The sequence below is a fragment of the Falco biarmicus genome, chromosome 4 (assembly GCF_023638135.1).
Source record: "Falco biarmicus isolate bFalBia1 chromosome 4, bFalBia1.pri, whole genome shotgun sequence".
Classification (NCBI taxonomy): domain Eukaryota; kingdom Metazoa; phylum Chordata; class Aves; order Falconiformes; family Falconidae; genus Falco; species Falco biarmicus.
In genome coordinates, this window is record NC_079291.1 from 105069532 (window position 1) to 105085467 (window position 15936).

At 60.6% G+C, this 15936-nt stretch overlaps 1 protein-coding gene across 2 annotated transcripts in view; it reads left to right on the forward strand.

Moving 5' to 3' along the window:
- Positions 1–10219, forward strand: part of TEX264 (testis expressed 264, ER-phagy receptor) — a 40813-nt gene extending 30594 nt beyond the window's left edge. For both annotated transcript variants that reach the window (XM_056334554.1, XM_056334555.1), the window contains 2 exons: positions 2084–2255; positions 9373–10219. In XM_056334554.1, coding sequence (XP_056190529.1) covers positions 2084–2255; positions 9373–9686 — 486 coding nt within the window. In that variant the 3' untranslated portion in view covers positions 9687–10219. The remainder of the gene's footprint in view (positions 1–2083; positions 2256–9372) is intronic.
- Positions 10220–15936: the final 5717 nt, after the last annotated feature.

Genomic DNA, 15936 nt, shown 5'->3' on the forward strand with positions numbered 1-15936 from the left:
AGCTGGAAGGGGAGTTGTAGCAACCTAGATAAATTGTAGGGAGAGGGTACATCTCCGATCCACTCTTTATGAATCCCAGAGTCAGTTTTGGGAAGTCAGCTTGGAAGGTCTTGGAGACCGGATCAGAGCCCTGATGTTTTAAGACTGTTTAGATGCCTTGTATAAATTTAGTGAAGGTCTCTTTGATTTAAGATCCTCTGAGTTGTCCCCATCTGCATTAAGTGGTGGAGGGCCAGCTGGATGCATCCAAAAAACCTGTGAATTTTGGAGATACCCGTCTCTGGTATGTGTTGCAGTAACCTAAAATAACAAACCAAGCTGAAGATTGGCTGATAGGCTTGTGGTTGGTAGAGCAAGGGGCAGAGCAGTGGGGAGGGTTCTTGTCTGTGCTGTTGCTGAAAAAGCAGGAGTGATATGAGCCGCCTCTGCTCTGCAGCTAAAAACAGCCTGGCTTGTTTTTATTTAATACGGTTTTGATCTGCGTGTGTTAGTGTTTCACCTGCCTGTGAGTGGGAACTCCGGGCTCCAAGCGCCTTAGAAGCCCGCCTGCGTCCCTGCATGTCCATGTGACACTGGGCTCATGAATGTGGCTCCTTCTCAGCTGGAGGAGGGACTCTGCCAAAATTCAGGCTTGAAGGTGTTGGGATGGGACAGGTAAAGCTGGGGTTTGTGTTTCTGCCACTGTGGTGCCACTGGGTAAATTGAGGCTCTCAGAACCAGCTCCTGCAGGCTTCCCCAGGAAAACAGACCTGGAAACAGCTTACGTGAGGTTTTCTCTCTGTCTTGCTTGCGCAGCATCCTGACAGCACGGAGGTGGCTCTCCAGGTGGCCTTGCTGCCAGCGCCAGGGAGAGGGTCAGTGTTATCTCCTGTCGGTTGTGGATTCTGCCCAGTGCTGGCATTTCGCTGGGAAATAAATGATATGAAATCAGCTTGGTCCATCCTCAGGGGTGAAGGGGGTCAGGAATGAATTTTGTAAGGTCAGAATTGATGTGTCCATAGAGCTTGTCCTTGGAGAGGGGCCAGCCCTGGCTTTGGAGAGCCCTGGAGGAATACGGACCCTGTCAGAGGATGTCCAGGCAAGCCATGCCAAGAGCAATGTGGCAGGGAGGAGGATGAGGATAGTTGAGGCAGGGAGGAAAAGGAGGATCAGTGGGTCAGGGAGGAAGAGGAGAATAGTCAGGGCAAGGAGGAGGAGGAGGATAACTGGGGTGGTTGTGGAATTAAATAAAAGCTGACAGTGATTTGAAAAGGGGAAAGAAAGAAAAAGAAAATCTGCTAAAGAGACGCTCTCCCTTCTCACCCAGATTGTAATCAGCCGCCCCCTCTGCCAGCAAGCAGCTGGTGGGCAGGCGAGGAGGGGGTGGCAAGAGGGGTCCAGCTGCTCCTCGGCCTGGCCCCTGACACCCCGAGGATCCCTGCAGCCCTGGCTTGGCGTGGACCATGCAGCTTGGGGGGGACATACCCCCATCATGGGCCCATGGCAGCTGAGGGCTGAGGTCCTGAAGTGTGCTGCTGGGGGGAGGTGAGGCGAGGAAGAGGAGGAGGAGGAGTTGCCTGAAATGCCAGGGATTCATCTCCCACTCCCCCTGCCCTTGCCATTCTGAAAGGAGCTGCTTGAGCTGTCAGCTCTGGATTATATTAATTAGCAGAGAAGTGCTACGCCTGCTTGTGGGGCCATGCTGCCAGGAGGGACTGGCGACTTGGCAAGTGTGTTCAAAGCAGCTGCTGGGCTCCCTGCAACCCCTTGCTCCAGCCCAAAATGAGCTCACCAAAACTAAGGCTGAGCTGGGGTAGCTGAGCCTCCCTGGGACTTCGGGACCTTCTCCTTGAGCCCCGCCAGCTGTGATCCCCGAGGCCGCAACCGCCAGCCCTGGCATGTGGGGGCTGTTGTGACAGGGGAAGCAGCACGGTGGTTTCGGGATGGGACCCCCCGCTCCACTGTGTCTGTGGGCAAAGTGGGTCGGTCTGTGATGCTGTCAGGCTGGCAGGTCCATGGGTGGAGGCGGGGTGCGCTGCCAGGGCGGGAGGCAGGGGCTTATAGGCCATATATCCCTGACCTGTGGTCGTCTACTGCTTTTCAGGAAAGGAAGCTGTGTGCCCATCCCCGGATCGAGATCTACAAGGAGGATCGCATCTACTTTGTGTGTCCTCTCGCCCGCCAAGGGGACTTCTACGTGCCTGAAATGAAAGAATTGGAGAGGAAGAGCAGGGCTGCTGCAGCTGAGGCTGAGGATGCCCAGACAGACATCACAGGTATCCGTGGCTTGCACATGGGCTCCATCTTTGATTGTCATCAGCCCTCCCAAAGGTGGGGGTCCTGGTGTCCCCAGTGCTGCCACCCGGGCAGGCAGAGGGGGGCTGACCTGCGCCCACCTGGTGCTCAGCCACTGAGTATCAGCACACCTCTTCCTCTCATGTCAGGCTAAGATAGAATCTTGTCCCTGGGGTGTCACGCTGCATCTTGGGGAGAACCAGGACACCTCTGTGTCATCGGGGCAAGGGCCAAGCTGCCACTGAGTCACTGGTCCACTGTTGTCAAAGCAGAGCTGAATCTCACAGCTTTTGGTTGCATCTGGGCTTGTTTTTCTCCTTGTCATATACATCTTTCTTGATCTCATCTTCATCTGTTACATATTGGGATTGCAAAGAGCTTAAATACCAGGTTGCAGTAGCTGGTGGTGGAGTTGCCCAATAGCATCTGCTCAGCAAGATCTGTTGGAGCCTGGATGTATTCATACAGGAAAGGACCACAATGGCTGTAGGCGCAGAACAGCAGTGCTATAGTAACCCAAAATGCTAGTTGCTGTCACCGGCCCACGTGCTCACATGTCTGTGAGATGTGGGAGCCGGCTAGCCAAGCATTCCCGGGCACTGGATGGTGTGCCCGAGGCAGCTGCTGGCCGGGGCAGCTGCCTTCTCCTGCCCTGTGGGTTGCCCATGCTTGTGTAACGGGCATGAAAAAACCATGACGGCTCTCCTCACCTCCTGGGGTTCTTGGTCATTTGTTTTAACACGTCTTCAGGTTTGGGTTGCTTTAATTCTTAATCGTGTGTGGCGTAAAAACAAGCCTGGGAATTGCTTTCTGGGAGCTCTGTCCATTTAGCGCTGCAATGAAGAGTCTAATTGGGGCAGTTTCCCAGTGCTTTGAGGTCCCGTGTCTTCACAGTGCTCACTCAGCTTTTTGCCTTTTTGTCTGCCTTGTGGTGGGGTGGCTGCTTTGGGCACTGGCCCAGGGTGGCCAGAGGCACCCCACAGCCCTCTTGCTCTGGCACCTTCCTGTGGTTGCTGCTTGGTTTCAGAAAGGGACAGCAGGACCCCTGTGAGTGAAAGCTGCTTCAGGTCAGTGGCTTCAGCAGCTGTGTGTGCTCCTTTCTGCACCGCTCAGGGGGTGCACAGTCCCATAGCACAGCCAGGGGATGCTCAGTGCAGCCGCTGCCCTGTGCCCCGGCTGTCTCAGCGTCTTCCTGCGATGCCACTGCCAGCTGGGGAAGTCCCCTGCCCTGCTGGAAGAAGGGCTTCCCAGTTTTAAACAGCACTCAGACTTTCTCTTGTGGGAGACCCCAGGCCTGGCTCCCTGGCAGCAGCTCTGGGCCAGCTCCTCCACCATCCTTCCCCACCCAGTCACACAGATGAGCTTTTGTTGGCACAATCTGATGTGGTGTCATCTGCTGAGTCTGCACAACACATCTTAAAATAATAATAGCTGTAAGAGGTTGGCCTTGCCTTGGAGACTGGAGAGTTGAGTTTGGATGTTGCGCTGTGATCGCTGTCACTGCTGGGCACAGGAGCAGAACCAGGTCTGCTGGGGTGTCGCACTCTTGCTTCAGCTGTCAGAGAGGACCAAGAATGTGGCGAGCCTTCAGGTTCCTTGTGCTGCTCCTGCCTGAGGGTCTTGGAGGTCCCTGTGATCTCCTGTGTCCCTGTGATGTTGCAGTGTCTTGGGCTGGCACACCTGCTGTGTCAGCTGGGGAGAGTGGTACCGCGTGACGAGGTCCTGGGCTTCTGCAGAGGAAAACAGTGCCCAGTGAGCATCCTGGTCACACCACCGATGGCCTGCTGACACCAGGGACTCGGGGGCTGTTTGTTGGCAGTGGTGCTGCCCCAGCCACCGGGTGGCCATCAGGCTGCCCCTCGTTCAGCAGTGGGGTCAAAGTCAGGAGGCAAGGTGGGAGGGGGCAGCTGGTCTCATTTGCTGAAGTCCTGCGTGGCTTTTCTGAGCTGGTGTGAGAGGAGATCCCACTGGGGTGGGGGCAGCTGGCAGATCTCGCCTCTGCCCAGCTGCTCACTGGAGGTGCCTTGAAAGAGACACCTTAATCGATTCAGACTGGTCCTCCCTTCCCAAGTGTTTTCTGTCGTGGGATCTGTGCAACCACCTCTGAGTTGGAGGATGAGAAAGCCCCAGTCTCTTTTCCCATCTTTTTTACTCCTTTATTCCTGGGGGAGCCACTCAAAGACCAAGTTCAGCTTAGCCACAGGCCCTTCAACAAGCATGATGGCCAAAAGGTCTTCATGACCCAGCAGATCCCAGGGTCTCTGTGACAACTTTCAGGCTTTCCTCTGCTGGCTGGAGGGTGGGCACAACAATGTCCCCGTTTGCTTTTAAGCGCAGTCTCCTCTTGGGTTGTTTCTTGATCCACCTCAGCTCTGCCAGTGCTTCAAGTGGTCCTGCCTCGATGGAGGCTCAGGTAGTGCTGGGATGCTCCTGGGAAGGTGGTGGTCCTTGCCAGTGGCGCTCGGCTCCTCTGGCTGTGCCTGAGCTGCTGCCTCACCAGGTGAGCAGGGGACTGGGGAGGTGCTGAGCCACATTTCCTCTCCCTGAGGCAGCTGAGGATGTTGTACGCATGGCAGCCTTGGGCTGTCAGTCCTGATGTGGCAGCAGATGAAGCCCGCTCTTCCCCCTCGTCACAAAATACTGAAATAACAGCACTGAGCGTGCGATTTCAGAGCGAGCATCATATTTAGTAATGCTCTGTGTGGATGCAGAACATTTCAGTCACAGCTCACAAAACTCCCTGCCAGCAGCTGTATTACGCTTTCCTCAAATTAAAGACTTCAGGAGTTCCCAGCGGAAGGCACTGCCGTTTCTCCTTGCCTGTTGTTGTGGCTGGTGCCAGGCAGTGCCAAGCAACTTGCATGTGTAAGAAAAGACTGGATTTGTTTTCTTGAGCCTCCTGACCTTGGAGTGCATCTCTCCATTTAGGCTGTCATCTGCTGTCCTTACTCCTGAGCTCACCCTGCAAGGTGCTGGGTGCCTGCAGCTCAAAACGAAGCCAGCGGCCACAAAGGCTGCAGGACATGGTCCAGGGTCTCTACTTGCTGCTGCTGCTCTGCACAGAGCAGGGTACTGGCAGCTCTGCTGAGGACGGACACACTTGGCACGCAAGGAAGGGGCCGGGGGCTGCAGCTGCCTCCGCACCAATTCTGTCCTTTCTTCGCCATCATCAGGGTCATCAGAAAGACGGGAAACATTTTTGGAAGGCAGCTGACAGGTCTCCAGGGGGCCAATGTCAATCACGATTAGTTGTTTTGTACTTAATTATTTTCCGGGGCTTTGGCATCAGCACGGTGCTCAGCAGGCCCTTGCTCCCGGCTTGCGCTCAGCGGCGTGCTCTCCAGCATGACCCTGCTGTGGCGCATGGAAGGTGAAAGCAAACAAAAGCAGCCTCTTGACATGGGCTTACTGGCATGAACACAGATGGTTTCTAAGCACGTGGCCCTGCCTGGAGTCTCAGGTGTTCATTTTCCTGGAGCTGAGTCTGTCCAGCAGCGTCTGGGTGCGACTGATGGCATCCCCTGCTGAGCCCCAGTGCCACAGTGCACTTTCCCTGATGTGCTCTGCCACATCCCCACTTGTTTCCATCCTCTGAAGAGCCATGTCTGTACATCCCGAGAATCCTCTATGCCTTCCTGCTGGTCTGCCTGAGTGCCAGCACCCAGGGTGGCACAGGGCTGAGCTGCCCTGGGGGGGCTGGCTCCCCACCAGGCTCATTAGCAGTGTGGGGCGAGTGGTTCCCGTCGCACCCATCCCCGGCTGCTCTCTTGGTGTTGGCTGCTTGGCTTCCCTTCTTCCTAGGTGGCCCTGGCCTTTGGGGGGCACCTCGACACCCTGGTGGGGCTTCATCCCAAGCTGTGCCTCTTTTTCCCATTAAAACTTCCTGGGTTCCGTGTTCCTGCTGAGTGAAGGTGCGGTGGGATGGCTACACAATCCTTGGGGGAGCAGAGGGGGAGGTGGGGCTCCACAGGATGGCTGGCACCTCGCTGCATGCCAGAAGAAAAGCCGTGCTGGATCCAGGTGCCGGGCTGGCTCCTGGTGCAGGGAAGTGGGATGCAGGGGATGGGTAGCGGCTTGCTGGGGGACCAAGCAAGGTGCCTGGGGCAGGATGGAGAGGTGGGTGTGAGGGCTGCTGGAAACCTCTGTGCCCACAAGGTGAGAGCTGAACCCCTGCTCTCCCACAGGGCACCTTCCGATGAGGCTTTGGTTACCCTCTTGGACTCCTGCCACACTCCCTGCCTGGCCTCTCCAGGCTGTACTGGGACAGCTGGGGGTTCCAGCCACATACCCTGCCAGAGCTGGCCCCGCACTGTCCCCAGCAGCAGCCACCTTCGTCCCTTCCTGGTCTGGCTGGGTGGCCACACCAGAGCCAGCCTTGTCCTGTGCGGAGGAGAGTGAGGCTGCTGAAATGGGCACATTTGCCAGCTGTGGCTGCTCAAACACGATCAGAAGTGACAGAGCAGTGAAAAAGTGCCTGACCGAAAGGAAACGGGCCTCTATTGTGGCCCTTGGAGCAAGGGGGTGGGGTGGGGGTGGCTGCAGGGGTGAGACAGCGGTGCTTTCCCACTGTGGCAGCTCAGAACAGCGTGTAGGTCAACTTCATCCCTGTCTTCCCTTCCTGAGCTGCTGCTGCTCCTCTCCTCAGGAGCCACTTTGCTTTGTGGCGTGGGGTTATGTGATGGCTCCTGGGGTGACACAGGAGGGGTGCTGCAGGGCAGGGCATGGGTTGGGGGTCAGCACCACTCTTGTCTTGGTTTCAGAGGGACATGAGTGACCATGAATGATATGAGCTGTCGTGAAGCCATGGTGGGAACGTGTCATGTCACCTCAGGCTAACAATTTGGCCAAATTGAATTTTTATTTTTTTTTTTAGATGTTTACTAGAGACCTTGCAAACCCTTAGCTGGTTTCAGGGGTTGGGGGCCGTGCACTCCCTTCCATCCCCCGCAGTTCTCCATCTTCCCAGAGGCTCCCTGCTGACCCACTGCCCTGCCAAGGTCCTCCCAGGTAGGACAGTATCTCCCATTTTTCTGCCACCCGCTCAGTGGCTGCTGTCCCCTTCAGCAAGTGCCTTGCTGGCAGTGTGCAGAACATCCTTTTTAACTTAGAGTAAATGTAGTTTCCATGTCGAGGTGCTCTCTGATGCTACGGCAAAGGCAATGCGTGTCAGCAGGCGATGGTTCTTTTCTCCTTTTCATGGGTGGGTCACCAGGCATTGCTTGGGTGGTGGCCCAGGGCTTGGCTAGTGCCAGCCAAAGGGTTTACATGCTATGGCTGAGGCAGGAGGGTGGAGGCTCAGGCTCCTCCCCAGGCGCCTGCTGGGCAGGATGAAGCCAATGCACTATCCAGGTGGGATGAAGCGGTGAGTATGCTGTATCTGTGGGTCTTTCCCGGCTGCTCCTCATCCTGCTGCTGCTGCTCGGTCCTCATTGAACAGCCGTCACTCAGCCGGCAGGACCGTGGGATGGTGCCACTCAAAGGCAGAGGACTGCCATTTACAAGCAGTTCTGCTGGCAGCTGCCCAGGCCAGGAAGAAAAACAACAAAAAAAAGGGATTTTAAGTGTGTTGGGAAGGAAAGTTCCTTCCCTGGCAGATCTCCTCCAGGAGCTCAGTGGCTGCCATGCAGCAGGAGCAGGGTGAGCAGCCCAGCCCCGGGCACCCTGGGCTGCAGGAGCCCAGATAGGCTGGAGATGTCTGCAGGAGCCCGGGGCAGCCCTGTGCTGCGCGCTGGGCATGGAGCTGCACCAGCAGGAGCCAGCATGGAGGAGAGGGCTCTCCTCGCCTGCCTGGGAGCCCCTCTGTGGTCACCACCATTCTCTCTGCCGCTTCCCAGCCCCGCTGGGGGCGAGCTGTGGTCCTCCACCCGTGGTGCTGCCAAGCAGGGCTCCTCTTGGTCTCCCTCCTGGTGCAGGGCATGATCCTTGGCAGGGGCATCCAGCCCGGCATGGATGGAGCCTGCAGGGGAGCGGAGGTGCTGGGAGTTGGCCAAGCTGGCACGCGCTTCCCACTGTGCGAGGCAGGTGGGAAGGGGCTGGAGTGGGGAGGGCTGTGATGGAGAAGCGTGCTCAGTGTTGGCCGCTGGGGTTGTAATTAACAATGTGGATCTGCGATGTCATAATTGGTGATGTGGATCTGTGATGTCATAATTAACCTTGTGGATCTGTGATGTCATAATTAATAATGATTAATGTTTTACGGGAGGGTTTTAGTCTCCTGGCTGGTTGCTCCGGCAACAGCACCGAGCTGCTGGTCTCAATCTGACACGTTCAGCTCGTTGTTGACTCTTAATTGTGTTGTCGACCGAGCTAATGAGGCAGGGATCCAGGGAGGGGGCGGTGGGCCGAGGGGTCTGCCTGGGCAGGAAGGGGCAGCCCCTGGTGGGGCTTGGCTGTGAGAGAGGATGTGGGCTGGCAGCCAGCTCACTTGGAGAAGTGATGAATGAGCTGGGAAGGCTCCCACCATCCTCTGGCACCCCGAGTCCCGTCTGCCGCTGCCCTCCTTTGCCTTTGCGCTGCTGCTGGCTGCAGGGGAGCCATGCGGGGAGCGGGAGCAGGTTGCCGGGGGTGCTGAAGGCAGCGTTAGGATGCCCTGGCATGAGGGTGGATGTACACCTGCTTCTGACGGCAGCGCATCCAAGGACCTGCCTGTGTGCCGCTGTCCCCTTGGGTGCTCAGGCAATGCTGCAGCTCCCCATCATCCTTGCAGCACGGCCTCCCACTCCTTGCCTCATTCCTGGTGCCATGCTGTGGGCAGGTTTGTCCCCCAGCTCCCAGGCTAGGCATTCTCCCTAAGGAAGAGCTTGCCATGTCCTTGGTGTGTGCACAGAGAGTGCCGTGGGGCCGGGGCACAGCCAGGAGGAAAGGGCATGGCTAGAAAGCCAGGGGTTGGCTGTGATAGCTTAGAGTGCGCTGATTTCAGGGAGCTACTTCAGTCCAGCTCATGCTTGTCTTGGCCGAGTCACTTCTCAAAGGCACAGGAGGTGACAAGAGGTAGGAGCTGGTCTCCGCTGTGGCCTGACATCTCTGAGGTTTGGGACCTCATCCCCATTGCCTTCCTTCCCACAGCATTCACTCCCTCTCCTTCTCTCTCCATCTCAGGGGCCGACACCATGAGTGAGACGAGCTCCATCAGCATGGAGGCCACAACCGACAGCAGAGACACCTCGGTGGCCACCTCCATTCTGCTGCCCTTCCCAGCCAGCCGTGGCCGGGAGGAGGCAGACAACCGCAGCGAGCACAGCTACAGTGAGTCGGGAGCCAGCGGCTCCTCCTTCGAGGAGCTGGACCTGGAGGTCACTGGGGATGGGGAGGGAGCCCCAGGCCTGCTGCATGACATGGGCTACGCGGCCAACCCGGAGGTCACAGACAAGTGGACCAAGGAGCCCATTGCTGCTGAGAGAGGAGAAGAGTGAAGCAGAGACCTGGCTGCCTCACCTCCTCCCAGGGCTTGAGTTACTGGGAACCAGCTGCCTTTCCCACCTCCTTCCTCTCCAGCCAAGAGATACGAGTTGCTGATGCCCCCGGGACCCACTCTCCCTCTCTGCAGAAAGGGTGTTTGACCATTTCGGGCATGCTGGGAGGCAGGAGGGTCTCCTGCAGCGCTCAGCGGTGTGGGGTAGGTGCAGGCTGGGGGGAGCAGCGAAATGCAGTTGACGTTTGTGTGTCTCTAGATGCGTCGCAAATTCCTCGCAGGCGTCGTGGAACGGGGGGGTGGGTGGTGGTGGATAGCAGAGGTGTCCCCCCTCGGCTCTGCCAGTGCCCCTCTGACCCACAGCTTCTCTCCACCGCACCACCACGTGTTTTCTAGCACCAAAGAGCCGTGTTGGATTTGTTCCCTTCTTCTCTTCCCCTTGTTGAAAAATGGAAAGATCCCGTGTAAACCTGGTCCTCCTGGCACTGCCACAGGTGCTTTTGGGGTCTGTAATAAAGTGGATGCTTTTCCTCACTGGTGGCTGGTGGCATTGCTGACTGCCTCTGGGCCGATCGTGCTGTCCTGCCCCATGGTGGGGTACGGGCTGTGGGTGGAGGCTGCTGCTGGGTGCCCTCCGTGCCCCCTGACCGAGCTCAGTGGCTCTGCATCCCCGCTGCTCATGCTTGCTCACTGCCCGAGCAACCCAGCAGGGCCATGGGGACGGTCCCTGGCTCCTGCCAGCTGCGAGGGCACAGGGAAGGGTCCCAGCCACCGGGCTGGGCTGGGCTGGGCTGGGCTGGAGGGAGGTGGCGTCCGGCATCTTGGGAACCTGCATGAAGTAAAACCAGTAAAGCCAGGTCCCTGGGCTACTGGTGGGCCTGGTACTGCTGTGCTCCTCCTGTGTCGGGGGGACCAGCCTGCCTGCACAGTGCCTCCCCGGCATCCCGTCTGCCTGGTCCTGCAGCTGTGGGGTGCAGGCAGGGAGGGCTCTCCGTGCTGGTCCCAGTTCCTTATCCTGCAGCTGGGGATGAGGGGACAGCCTGGACATCACCGCCACGGTGCCCTGGGGCAATGCCAGGTGCCTGAGCACCTCACCCAGCTGTCAGCTCTCAACCCCTGCGATGCCCTGGTGCCCCCAGCAGCCAAGGGCTTGTTCCCCAGCAGTCAGACGTGGTGACCCAGAACTGGAGCTTGGGGTGGAGGTGCAAGTGGCAGGGGAGGCCTGGCTGTTCCTCTGTGGTGGGGACATGTCCTCCATGGCTAGGAAAGGTCATGATTAGTCCTCAGCCAGTGATTGACATGAGATTGTTCATAAATATTTTGTGCTCTGAGTGATAAAATATTAAACTCCTCCAGCCCACATGGAAAAATATTGCTCTTCCTGGTGTTTATCTTTGTTGCTGGTTATTACAAAACTGCCAAGCCCCCTGAAATATTTATGCCTGGCTGAGGCTCCAGTGGGGGTGGAGCCAGGCAGTGGATCCTAATGCTGCTTGTCCCCTAACCCCACCAAAGATGGGGGCTGGGGAGGCTTTGCCATCGTCCTGCTGCTGCCAATAGCACCAAAGCAGAAGCCAGGAGGATGCAGCCGGTGCCGGGGCGCGTGCAAGTTTTGTGCCAGGTCCTGTCTGCCAGAGGAGGAAGTGGGACCGTGGTGTTGCCAGCATCCTTCGGCACAGCGTGTCTCCAGCCCTCTCCGGCTCACTGTCCCTGCCCTGGCCAGCAGTGGCAAGGTGCCCTAGCCCAAGCACCCCCCTCTCCCCAGTGCCCTGCTCTGTGTGTGGTAACAGTCTTGAAAGGAGATAGGCTGCTGGGGTCTGAGGTCCTGGTGTCATGGGACCCCAGGGTGGACCTTGCCATGGAAGTCCCGGGTTATCCCTCCACCAAATCAGGAGTGCTGGGTGGGGGGAGACACACAGAGCGGGTCAGAGAGGGTCTGACTCTTGCCGCACTGCCCTAACCCACAGCCTGAAAGCACAGCAGCTGGCAGCGGGGAAACTGAGGCACGCGTCGGTGAGGTGGTTACTCAGGGTGGTATCCCAGAGACACCCCTGGCCCCTGCCCATCCCTGTGGGTCCTATGTCATTCCCTGTCCCGTTCTTGTCCCTGAGTCATGGAGGTCTCCAGGACAGCTGAGCTGCCAGCGTGATGGGGATGAGCATGGCAGGATCCTTGGCAGCCAAATGGCTCCAGAAAGGATTTGGGCAAGTGGTGGAGATGTGGGAGGCTAAATCCAGCCACTGTCTGGTCTTCGGATGGTCCAGAGCTTTCCCCCAGCTTGGTGCTTGGGCTGATGGTGAGGGCCGGGGGCTGTGTGGAGTGCAAGGGGACAGAGAGGGGGTGATGCTGGGCCCCTGGGCCGCTCCAAGGGCTTGGGGAGCAGGGGGCAGGTGGGTGGGGGGGCTGTGCTGGGCACGGGGGGAACAGCCCCAGGGGCACTAGGTTGGGGCTGTGGAGCTGGGGCTGGGACCCCTCTTTTTGGACTGGGATGGAGCTGGGGGCTGTGGGGCTGGGGGAGCAGGCACTGAGCTGTGCCCTGTCAGGTCTCCAGGGTGCTGAGCAGGTCCTGCCTCTGCCCAGCCTGGATCTGGCCATCCCCTACCTGGACCTGGCTGTGTCCTGCCTGTGCCCCGGCTCGGTCTGACCGTGCCTTGCCTGGATCTGCCCGCGTCCTGCCCGCGTCCTGCCTGGATCTGGTGGTGTCCCGCTTGGATCAGGCCGTGTCTTCCCTGGATTTGGTGGTGCCCTGCCCGGACCCGGCCGTGCCCCCCCGGCTTTGCCCGTGCCCTGCCAGCCCCGACCCGGCGCGGCGGGGGGCGGGCGGGTCGGCCCCGGGGGTGCCGCTGCCCGCCGTGCCGTGCCGTGCCGTGCCGTGGCCGTGCCGGGGCGGGGATCGGGCCGGGCCGGGCCGGGCTGGGGGCGGAGCGGCTCCGCTCGACTGGGGCTGGCGGAGTGTCAGAGGCGGCGGCGGGAGGCGGCGGCAGCCGCAGCTCCGAGGCAGCGGCTGCACCGGCACCGGCACCGGCTCCCGGCACAGCCGCCGGGCCCAGGTAAGGGCTGCGGTCCCGCCCGGCGCTGCCGCCCGCGTGCCCCGGCGTCCCCAGAGCCCCGCTGCCCCGCGGCGGAGTGGCACGGCCACCGGCGGTCCCCGCAGCCGTCGGGGCCGCGGCACGGCGGGGCTCGGCGGCCGGTGCGCGGAGCCGGTGCCGGGGCTGCGGGAAGGGGAGCCGAGCCCGGGCACCGGCAGCGGCAGCAGCTGGGCCGGGGGTGCGGGCGGGGCGGGGGGGCACCGGGGCCGGTCCCACCGGCTACCCCCGGCACGAAACGCGGGGCCGCGGGGCTCCGGGAGAACGGCTCGGGGGGGGTCCCCATCCCCCCGGCACCCCGGCAGCGCCGACCCCCGCACTGGGCACCCTGCGAGACCCCGCCGCCGCTGCCCCCGGCCCCGGGCAGGGGCTGCCCGCCGTCCGCGGGGCCGCGAGGCGGGGGTGACCGCCCGCCACGGCGGGGACAGCCCCCCCTCGCCCCTGCCGCCGCCCCCCGGCCGAGGAGAGCAGTGGCTTCGGGCGGGGGGAGCCGCTGGGGCAGCCGGACCCCGGGTCGGGACGGGACAGGACGGGATCTGGGGTGGATGAGCCGAGCCCGTGAGCTCAGCCCCCCAGGGGCTGCGGTGGGGCAGGCAGCCTCCCCCTCCCCTCACTGCTGGGGCGCACGGGCCAGGCTGCGCCAGCTCCTCTCCCCTTTGACCCCCCGGCCCCCCCACGCTCCCACCGGGCTGGGCAAGAGCAGCCCAATGGCCACAGTGGCTGGGGGCACTGGGCAAGCACCCCAGGGAAGGCGCTTTGACCCCACAGGGCACTGGGGCTCGCAGGCCATGGGGCAGAATGGAGGTGTGGGGGTCCCGGCAGAGCTCAGTGGCAGTGGGACCTCCAGGGACCCCCGGGGGAGGTGGCGATGGTGGCTCGAGCGAGCCAGGCTCGCCCTGTGCCCTCCCAGCAGCGCTGCTCTCCCACAGGCTTCATGCCACCCCTAAGGGTGCTGGTGTCAGAGGGTGCAGTTGTCCTGGGGCTGGGTGGGAAGTGCTGGGGGCTCACAGGAGCAATGGCACCTTCCCACCAGTCCTACTCGCTGATGCTTTCAGGAAGGGATGTTGCCAACAGCCAGCAGGAGCCTTCCCACCACACTGTGGCCATCGGGCTGGACTTGACTCTGCTCTGCCAGGTGTTTCACATCCCCAGATGTTCTCCAGATGTTCCTGCAGGGCTGTTCTCCCCCCGGCACCATGCCAACCCAGCAGAGCAGCTGTGGGAATGGCCGCAGCCCTGCTCACAGCATCCCCCAGGGCTCACTGCAGGGCGGGTGATGGTTTGTCCTTTCAGGAGAGCTTTGCCTGAAGGTGCCTTTTGTCTGGCGGGTCCTGCCAGCTGCCCTGGGAGAGCTGGACCTCAAGGAGCAGGGCTCCCAGTGCTGCCAGACCCTTGTGCTGGGCTCAGCCTGTCACCGATGGGCTCCATCAATAATCCATATGCCTGCGTCCTCTTTCTTGCTTGAGGAAAACCTGGGTCCCTCTAAAGCATTGAGTGCCTGAAATAAGGCAGGGACCCTTCTTCAGCCTCTTCCTCAAACTCCTTCAAATTGGGGAGCCAGGTAGGAGATGCCCTGAGGTGGCTGGGGGGTTGTCACAGGCAGGCAGCACCTGGGGACAGGCACTTTGGGGCATGGGGGAGGTCCACATACATCTCACCACCCCACGCGAGTGCGCCCTGTGCCACACTGCTGCCCGCATCCCCCTGGGCATCACTGGCTGCTTGCCAGGGGACTCCTCTGGCCACAGACATCACCTGTCCAGGAGCACCGTGGGGGCATTGGGGGTGCCCTGCTCCTGCCTGGGGAGATCAGCCTTGCTTTCAGCTGGGGGGGGGTGGGCTGCAGGGGGGGCAGCACTCTCCAGTATCACTCTCCCACCCCATGTGCCCCTATAAGCACCCTATGAGGCTGCGGGTGAGCCCCGGGACCTGCTGCAGCACCGGCAGCTTCCCATGCTGGAGCAGCCTGAGGTTTCTGGGCTGTCAGGGGGTCTCTTTCTCCCACAGACACCAAAACACCCGCCCTGCGGGATTTCAGCAGTCGGCTTAAATGGGAAACAAATCTCTCCTGTGGTTTGGGAAAAGGCAACTGATCTCTGAGGGGACTGCATCTCCTGCCAAAAAAAGGCCTGCCTGCTGCAAAAGCCTTTGATTCCCCCGCGCCTCCGTGCTTTCTGCAGAGGGAGTCAGCAAACCTGGCTCTTACTTTTACTGAAATCTCTGAATTTAGTATATGGGGAAGGAAGGGGCGGTGGTGAGAGAACAGACTCTAAAGCACCGCGGCTGCCGGAGCCACCCCGTGCATCACTGCAGGAGGATGAAGCCAGTGTTGTGTCCCTGCTCCAGGCCCCGGTGCCATGGGCAGCACTGGGGGCAGTGGCAGGGCGGGTGGGCTCCGGGGGTGTGGGATGGGGATTAAAATACAGTGGTGGCCGGGTGCTGCAGGCACAGTGGGCTCACAGCCCGCTGCTTCTGGCAGCGCTCTTGGCTGGAGGCTGGGAGCTGTAAGTGCCCCCGATGCTGCTGCATGGGTTGGGGTCTCGGCTCAGAGCCAGTGGTGGCTTTGCCTGCCCAGCCTGGGGTCCCTGCCCCAGGGGACATCCCTGCCCCGGGTCACCTCCCTGGCTCCTTCTCCCCCCCCCTCGATGTTTTAGGGGCCGACAAACTGCTCCTGGGCAGGCTGCTCTGCCCGGTGCTGCCACAGGAGCCAGCTCTGTGCCCACCCTGCCCATGCTGGTGCATCCTGGGAGGTGCTGTGGGGGTACCAGTCCCTGTTCCCCTGGGGTCTGTGCCACTTGTGGGGGTCCTGGGTCACTGTGGGAGCTGTTGCATCCCCTCAGCCTGCCCTTGTGTGGAGGGCTCCTTCCTAAGGGCATCCCGGGTGGGGGGGTGCTGGGGTAGGGGGCACTGGCAGGCTCATGCCCTTGCTCTCCTGTGCAGCACTGGCACTGCCCCTGTGGACACTCACTGTCTCTCCTTGTAGCTCACAGACCCACCCAGCAGCTTTTCTTTTTGCTTTTGCAGGTGCCAAGGGCTCTGCCAGGGTGGCACGACCCCCCTTACACTGACACCACGCTGCGCCATCCCCCCGCCCCCAATGCCTGGGGACTGCCTGCCCTCGCCTTGACGAGTGGCAGTGGGTGACTCGGGGTGGTGCAGGTCCCC